Consider the following 9,490-nt stretch of genomic DNA (forward strand, 5'->3'; position numbering starts at 1 on the left):
TTGATCTTGGCCGATGCATTCTGGGTGGGAAGAGATCCCAAAATTAATCAGGATACCAACGAAGTGATACAATAGAAATCTATGGGCCTTCTATGGGATTCTGTAACACAATGGCCGAAGACGATGGGAGTACAGTGACCAACACAATAAAAACGCGAGATATGTGAGATGGCGGTGTAAAATGCCCACTTTGAGATGTAGATAATTGTAGTAATCTTTGAGATAGTACGACGATGCATCTCCTCGGATTATATAAAACAGGTCCTTAAAGTAGATCGATATAAAGCCACTCTGGATGCGATTTGAGGTATAGATGGGAAAATATTCTAACAGAGCCAAAGTCCAATGGCTACGATGAAGCTTGTTGCACGTGATGGTTGTACTAAGAGATTAATGGAGAAAGAATATCTCAATACCAACTGGAATAGAATCACTCAAATCTTTTTGGTCCCTATGTAATGTTTAATGTTTCCCGACCCCTATTTGCAAAGAACCGGCTTACCATTTATAGTGTTATAGTTTACTAAAACAACTACCTTGTTAAAAAATCTTTTGTCTTATACCTATATCCGAAGAGTCTATATTTTGTGTCTTATAAAAGATCTATCCTGTTCTCCAGCAACTTGATGAATTAATGATTTTTACATAGATGTAATTAAAATTTATGTTTAATCTACATTTATCTTAAATATTCTGGTCAATGTAGATTTTAATGAGTATTCATAAGTAATTAAAATTATTTTGAAAGTTCATGAGTTTTTTTAAAATGCTCAACATATGCATAAAGCTATTAATTTATTAAATGCATATGGTACTATATTCTTATTTATACAAATAAGTTATTTATTTTCAACCACATTCCCAAAATACAAATTTTTTTAATGTTTTTTTTTGATATAGCAGTCTTATTTTATTCTTGTTGTAAAAAATATATAAAAATTTTTTAAGCAATCAAATCTGTTGCAATTTAATTAAATTTTAGTAATGCTGCATGTTTTTTTTTACGTCCAAGCTTGCTCGTATTTTATTTAATTTTCTTACATTTGCCTCTACCTATTTGATTTGTATTTGCACTTTTACTCAATTTGTTAAGTATACAACATTTTTGACGAACTATGAGGATTTTAAACTTATTTAGGTATGTTTTTTATTAATAGATTTATCTTATTTGCTTTCGCTTTTAGAATAGTCACTATATTTTTTTTTTTGCTAAGAAAAGACCTCATGTATTTTATATTTATAATATTTAATTAACCGTATTTAGAATAATTCTTAGCATTTACTTATGAATAATTATCCTTAAAGGTATGCTTTGCCTTTTTAGGTATCTTCTGTTCTTTGAGACAACAACATACGATTTTGGCATGTTATGATAGTGTTATATTTTAAGTTTGCTGTATTTTTAATAAACCAAATATATTTGCTCTACCTAAACAATTACTAGTCTTGGACCTACTTGCAAAAAATAGCTAAATTGAAAGTCATAAACTAAAATAAAAACTTTTTATATGCAGAGTGATCTAATATTGGTATTGATCCCATTGTTTTTAATCAAAGACACCAAATATACATATTAGATGAATTAATTAAATCAAAAAAAGACATTGGGTAATATTTAATAAAAGGTATTAATTAAAAATTAGTTTATATAATGACTATTTATGTGATATTTATCAGCATGTCACTTTGTTTGTTTATAATATCTATAAGGCATTAATAAAATTAATTTGTTGATACTTGTAAGTGGTATAAATGACATATTTTTATAAAAACTATCATATAAGTCAAGCCTTGAAACAACATTTGCATATTAGTATATATTTTACATTTAAAACATAATCTTATTGCAGTCGGCGCAAGTGAACAAAAACACAATACTCGAGTATGTAGATTAAGATATTAATCGTTTATTTTAAATAAGTTAATTGAATTTTTGATCATACAATACATCTATTATAATATTCTAAATATTTCGATGGAATATATAAGAAGAAAAGATTCGACTCCTAATAGCCGATTAAGAGAAGATCTTGAGCAAAAAATTTTCAAAGTCGGCTTCTTCTCTGATATCAAATGTAATCATATTAATAACTCTTAAATTCTAAAAATATTACAATAAATATAATTGAAGCAAAAAAATTTATTTTTTTTGTATTAATTCATCAATATAGCTCAGAATTTCTTTTACTTGGACAATTAAGTCTTTATTGACATCTAACGCTTCATAAAAATTTATATCTTCATAAAATTCATAATGATTGATGTATAGTTTTTGAAAATCATTAATCGCCATAGTTAAATATTTTCCTTTCTCGTGTATTTCTAAGGAACTTTTTTTTGAATAAACCGAAAAACGTATAAGTACTTTTATAATAAAATCAAAGAATTCAGGAGTGTATCCTTCATCTGTATTAAATAGATTTGCAATATCTCCATATTTGATTTTATAAAAATTAAAATTTTTTAAATTGTTTGCTATTTCTATTATAACATCCTTTTCCAAAGAAAACTTAGATAACTCATTCCATTGTAATTCTATTAAATCCAAAAACTTATTTATGTCTAAATTTTTCTGCGCATTGTTTTTATTCTTTTCATTTTTTGAAATATTTTCATTATTGCTTAAATATAGCAAATATTTATTTTTTATATCTAATTTAGTGACTAATTGTCTAAAAAATTTTATTTTGTCGTAAATATAATTTTCCCTTTCAAGAGTAAAAGAGTTTTTCTTACATGTTTCTGGAATGTCTCCAAATAAATAAATTTTCAGAAATATTAGATAACATATTCTTGTAAAATGAAAGCTTTCGGGGTTGTACTCTAATATTTCGATTAATGCATCATTATTTGATGCGTCTGTTTTGTTCTCTTCGTCCATTTGTATATTAATGCAGTCAACTAAATCTTCAATAGTAATAATATTACTTTCATTTTCATCGGTTAAATATAACTTGGAGATATTAATAATAGAATTTATCAACCGCATTGAGGGGTGTAAGAAAACAAAATTTATTTAAAGAAAGTTTTTTAGATTGCAAAATTTTTAGCGTTGGTATAAATAAACATTATTTATCACAATTTTAGAGAACTCAAGATCTAAATAATGTTTGCAACACCAACTACTAAATTTTTTTTAATAAAAGAAAAACGGGTTCTTAAATATTTGCTGTAGAAATTATTTTTTAAAAAGTAAATTTTAGTATAGCAAAGCTTAAAAATGCGATTATGAAAGCATTTCTCCAAAATGTAAAGCGCGTGTCAAACGTCAATATTTAAGCTGAATTGAAATTTTTGACATATTGAGATATGATGACAAATTAAATATTATGCAAAAACGATTTAAATTTATAAATTATAAACAATATTGGCAAGTATTGTGAAAATCATATGATGTTTCTACCAAAATGCGTAGATTTATAAATTTGTATGAGTGTTGTGAAGTTGATCCCAAAACAAAACACATTTCTACTTTATAGAAAATGTCTCCTTAGCTTTGGCATACGGTCAAAAAAGGGTTGGCTTGTGTTTTGATGCCAACGTTTATAGCTTTTGTTGAAATTTAGAATTAAATTTTTTGGATATTGAGACAACAAAGAACATTATGCAATTTCAAAAAACTTCATCTAGATAAATACGATCAAAAAACTAAAATTATTGTTTATTTAATATATGGATATTTTTTGAACTATGATGAGGCTCTATATGTAAATTTTTATTTAATTGAAGATATGCTAGTTTAAAGCCTTTGGTAATAGATATCGTTAATTTCAAACAACAACAAAAAATATGCCAATTTCATATATCAATTTGTAATAGTTAATTTCTAAAATAAATACAATATATAACCCCGCGTTAGATTATGTAATTATTGTTTTTTTGTACGTTTCTTTAAAAAAATTAATTTGCATTAAAATCAATATTTTTTATCTTTTTTTAATTATTATATAATATTGATATACAGCCGAGAACTATTTTACAATTGTAGCATTACAATACATATATCTGTAATATTATATTATAATTCATTTTAAATGTTGAAAACATATTAATAAATTTACACAAGTTTTATTTACAAATAGTAGTGTTTTTTAATAGAATTATTTGCATCTTAATTTATAATCTTAATACTATTTTAAATTGTTCAAAAATTTTTATTGATTTAATAATATAATGAAAAATTTATTCTGGATTATCGTTTCTTAAACTTTTAGCAAAAAATGTATAAGGGAATTTATTTTAACTTCCAGTGAAAATGATGGAAGTTTTTTATTTTAGATGGCAGAAATTGGAGAAAGTTTTTTTTAAAAAAGCTCCATTTTTCGATTTTCAAAAGAAGGAAAAAGCATTAAAAAATAATAATAAAACTTAGTAAAATTATATACAAATAAAAAAAATTTGAAGGACTAATCTTTTTTGGGGATATATATTCATGCCTGCAAATTTTCTTACGAGGCTTGTTAAAGATAATTGTAAGTTTTATAAGCAAATTTAATTAGGGTATGCTTAGTGTAGTTTATACTTCTGATTTAACAAGGATAGGTTCCGCGTTAGCGTCTCCTGCTTTTAGATAGCTTCAGATCCATGGTTCTTTCCATTTCGGTATTATCTTCTCTCCTTCGGTGGTCCACAGAAATGCATTCTAGTGTCTTCTTTAGTGTGATCATCTAGATGTACGCTCCTACCATCTTTGGGTTTTGACTCGTGTGGTATAAGATTTTTGAAACCAGTTATTATACCGTCCCAAGTGATATTACAGGGAATTATCTTTGTTTTAAACCATATATTAAGTTAGATGCATATTAAACTTGTAATAATAGCTTTTTTTCTGATTAAGAGTTCTTATTATTTTTAAAACTTATTATGCTTTTAAAACAAAAAAAAAATTTACAGATAGTTTATTTTTTATTAATCTATTAAATCATCAATATAACTCAGAATTTCGCGTACTTGAACAATCAAGTCCTTATGAACTTTTAAAGCTACAAAGAAATCTGTTTTTTCTATAAATTCATAGTGACTTAAGTATAATTTTTGAAAATTATTTACTGCCATATTATAATATACTTTTTCCTCGCTCTTTCTTAATAAATTCTTTTTAGAATATATCGATAAACGTATAAGTACTCTTATGATAAAATCAAAGAATTCAATGGTGTACCCTTCGTCCGTATTGAACAATTTTTTAATTTCTTCACGTTTTATTTTATAAAAATCTAAAGTTTTTAATCTGTTTGCAATTTCCTTTATTGTATCTTCATCCAAAGAAAATTTTAATAACTCATTTGATTTATATTCTGATAAATTTAAAAACTTATTTATATTCGAATTTTTCTGTTTATTATCTTCAATCTTTTCTTTTTTTAAGATATTTTCATTTTTTTCGATGTATTCTAAATATTTGTTTTTTATTTCGAATTTGTCAACAAAATATTTAAAAATTTTTATTTTTTCAAAAATAAAATTTTCTTCTTCTAGAGTATAAACAGTTTTCTTACAAGTTTCAGGCATGTCTCCAAATAAGTATATTTTAAGGAATATAATATATTTTATCCTTTCAAAATGAAAATTTGCATTTTTATACTCTAATGTCCCTACTAATATATCAATATTTCTTATATTGTTTTTGTCTGCGTTATCCACTTCTAAATTAGTGTAATCCGGGGTATTGTTGATGCTTGATATTTGGTTTTCGCTTCTATCGTTCAAAGATAATTTAGAGATACTAATAAAGGAACTGACTAATCGCATTTAGGGGCAGACAAAAAAAAGATTTCTGCCAATTTACTGCATATGCTATGTTTAATAAAAACTGTAATTCCATGATATCATTATTTGGTCTAAAATTTGCAAGAACAACAAAAAGATAAACATTCATCATTTTGAAAAAATATATATCATCTGTCACATATGTCCAAAGACATGTTAAGAATTTCAAGTAGCATGTCAAGTTGGGTCACACAAACGAACAAACACACGAAATTTTTAAAATTTTTACAACTTTCGTAAATACGCCAATGTTTGTAGTTTAGTGTTGATAGCAGATTATATTTAAAATAAAAGATATAAGAAAGTCTGTATCTGAAGAGGTTGGAATTAAGAGAAAGTAGTATACCATCAATAAAACAATTAAGATTAAAAATTTTCCAGAGAAATAGTTTAAAAATGGCCATGTCTCACGGATAAATGATAATATTCGCACAACGTCGTTATAAAATATATGCAATTAATATTTCAACATGAACTTTTATGAGACAAAAATAAATAATGTAAGATGTAAAAATGTGCAACTAAAAACTTTTTATATATATGAAAATACTTAACTAAAACTATCTGTATGTCTTATACACGAATGTATACAAAATTCAAAACAAAAATTTTGATTGTACTAAATAATCGCATTAGACAAGATAGATAAATATCAAGATTATTTAAAAATTGTGTTTAGAATTGCAAGTATATTAACAGCAGAAAGAGTTGATTACTATAATATATTTGTTTTAAAAATTGTTAATAATTTATCAGAACTGGTTTGTTACATGCTATGTTCAAATTTAAAGTAAAGATAATTTATGCTTCATAAAAAAAATTTAAAAAGGCATACCTTAGATGCCATAAAAAAATGAAATAAGCTCAGAGGTGTGATATATGCATAATACATCTAGCTGGATTTTTATTGCGATTATAATCGATAATAAATTATTCGGTGTTGGCCGTTTGGAACCCGCATTTAAATAAAAGTGGAGTGTAAAAATAAAATACAAATAGAGACTTAATGGATTATTTCAATAAAGTTAGAAGACGTTTATACGTTAATTTTTCGGCATTTGATATGCCCAAATGGTAAATATAAGGGACTCATAGTGTTTGTCTTGCCAGATATCTTTCTTAAAAGATACAAAATTCCCTTATAGTTTGATCCTGTCAGAATCGTCTAAATTTACAAAGTTTATGGGCACTTCGGAGTTCTGTTTTTCATCAATGTTATTTATCTTAATGCGACATCATATACTCTCCATCGATCAGTGATCACAATAGAACAGGTAATACATTATTTTATTTTACTCCATGGAGAGTAAAAGTTTACCTACTAGCTACAGGAACGAGAAAGCCCATTTTATAACCTTTTTTTTGCCTTCTAGCATAATGATCCATGGTATTGTTGCCAAGATTATATTATGTCGGAAAAATAGCTTTTGTCAGACTCCGTTACTTTATCGATGCCATACTCATCTCTTTCCCAACCTCTGCCTATTATTTGCTACTTCCTCGATTGCACAATCTCTGCAAAACAAATCGTATTTACTTGCGAAAGTTAGAAATTTCAAGGCCTTTGGTATTTCGAAGAAGGATCACTTATTGATATACTTTATACATTCATATAATTCTCCAAAAACTTAGCAACGTGTTTTTAAACTATTAACGTTTCTCTATGACTAAAGCTGTACGGAAGATTTATAATTCTAAACATATCTAGCTACAGCACTGTTCTTAACTAACCTCATTAGTTTTTGAGAAGTGCATAACGCAAAAAACTATTTTTATCAACAAGCTCCTGCTAGAAAGGCACACGCTCACTCACTATTATTAAATGTTTCTAAAATGAACCTTATGTTCATTTTCTTATTTCCAACATTCCATCACTAATAATTTTAGTTTTTTCAATAAAATTCTTACTAATTTTGTCATGTTTATCAAAGAGAGTTGTTACTAGCTGTGTTAACATGCCAATAATCAGACTGAATCTGAAAGATGAAACAAATGATAATAATCGAATGATACTAGTTTCAGATCCAAAATTTAAACCCATTTAAAAAATCTTAGATGAAATAATATGCCAAAAAATATAGTTCATCTCTAAATAAAAACCTCCTTATATATCAGCTCTCTTTCTAGTAACAGAGGTCTTTAAAATTTTCAGTGCGAGTTTATTTCCTTAATGTGATACCCAAACAGCCAGACCCCAACTATTATTGTAACGTTAATTCTAGTAAGACTAAAACATTTTATTGCAAAAATGATTTGTATTTGTAGCACACATCATCAAAAATTAGTCTTTGGTATTAGCGCACCAATAAACCCATAGTGGCTTAATATTCTAAAATGCTTTCTCCACTGCCTTTAAATTTTTTCTCAAATCATTCTACCAATCATACCTAAACAATTAGTCTTTGAACGTGTTTAAATAGCCTTATATAAATATAGATTAAAATTCATTAAGCTAAATCTATATTGTATATATCGGATATTTGTATATAATATATCTCATGTGATTATACAAATAGTATCATCTCAAGTTTATATATTTTGGTTGGTCTCTCACAAAAACTTTTTATTTTGAGCCCTTCATGTTAAGACATCTATAAGCTTATAAGCTGGTCTTTAATATTAAATTAGCTTTCCATAATTTTTTCCAAATAAGTTTTCAAAGACATCATCTATGGCTAGTATGTATATCCTATATGGTGCAGTGATCATCATACGGCGGTAACTTTAAGTTGTATATGTTTTCTTTGATAGTAATTTCTATTTCCTCCTTTGCTGTAAGACACTGCACATTCAAACTCATGTATGTTTCTAAATTTTAAAATTGAAATAGGTTTGTTTATAATTAAAATAATATTTCAATCAACACAATACAACAAATTGAGACATATATCTTTTGGAGTACTATAAGCGAGGAGAAACCTAGTATATTGGAGGATATAATACTAAAATAATTATACTTGTTCGGCAAGAGACAATATAGTGATATAACATAGCTCTAGCGCATAAATGTATGCAAAAAATTTAACCAAACTAATGTTTATATGTAAAAATTTATTTTACGAAGAGTTTTGTGAGCATTCTATGGAGTACCTAAAAGATATGGACGCAGAAACAGGCAAATGAAGATAGAGCAATGGCATTTCTTTCAAACACACAATATATTTTATAAAAATAGCACAATATGTTACTCACAAATAAACAATTCATGTACATAATACACCAATAAGTATCTCAAGAAGTCTACGATTTATGAATAATTATAAACAATATATATAATTGCTTAGGGTCTGTCATTAACTATTAAAATGTAAATTTGATTAATTTAAGCTTTAAAAAGAAAAAAACGAATCGTTGATCTCGAATTTTTTTTTGCTGTTTTTTTTTTTTATCTTATCATTTAAGCTATAGGTATTTTTCTAATTCATTGAGTATTCAAAAATTTTGATTATAATGTACTTTTAACTAAATATAATATGTAGCTAAAAAATATTGTTCAACATTCTTTTTTTCTTATTTCAATGTATTTTTTAAAAGCAATTTTAAATTTAGCTAAAATTAACATTTATGCAATAAAAAAGTTTAGGTCAAAATTTTAAAAAATTACCCGCGTTAAAAAAAGATAAAATATCGACAAATAAGAATTCCAAGAATACCGCTAATTTTAAATATAATGAAATGCATAATAACATGTAAACAACTACAAAACAAATAAATTTTTAAT

At 25.9% G+C, this 9,490-nt stretch overlaps 2 protein-coding genes across 2 annotated transcripts; both read right to left on the reverse strand.

Moving 5' to 3' along the window:
* Positions 1–2,140: 2,140 nt before the first annotated feature.
* Positions 2,141–2,989, reverse strand: VNE69_02055 (uncharacterized protein; the record flags this gene model as incomplete). The annotated part of the gene is made up of 1 exon (XM_065472601.1): positions 2,141–2,989. The coding sequence occupies one exon, from the start codon at positions 2,987–2,989 to the stop codon at positions 2,141–2,143; it is 849 nt and encodes a 282-aa protein (XP_065328673.1).
* Positions 2,990–4,908: 1,919 nt separating this feature from the next.
* Positions 4,909–5,751, reverse strand: VNE69_02056 (uncharacterized protein; the record flags this gene model as incomplete). The annotated part of the gene is made up of 1 exon (XM_065472602.1): positions 4,909–5,751. One exon carries the CDS (start codon positions 5,749–5,751, stop codon positions 4,909–4,911), a length of 843 nt encoding a protein of 280 aa, XP_065328674.1.
* Positions 5,752–9,490: the final 3,739 nt, after the last annotated feature.

This window comes from Vairimorpha necatrix, chromosome 2, assembly GCF_036630325.1.
Source record: "Vairimorpha necatrix chromosome 2, complete sequence".
NCBI classification, from domain to species: Eukaryota; Fungi; Microsporidia; family Nosematidae; genus Vairimorpha; species Vairimorpha necatrix.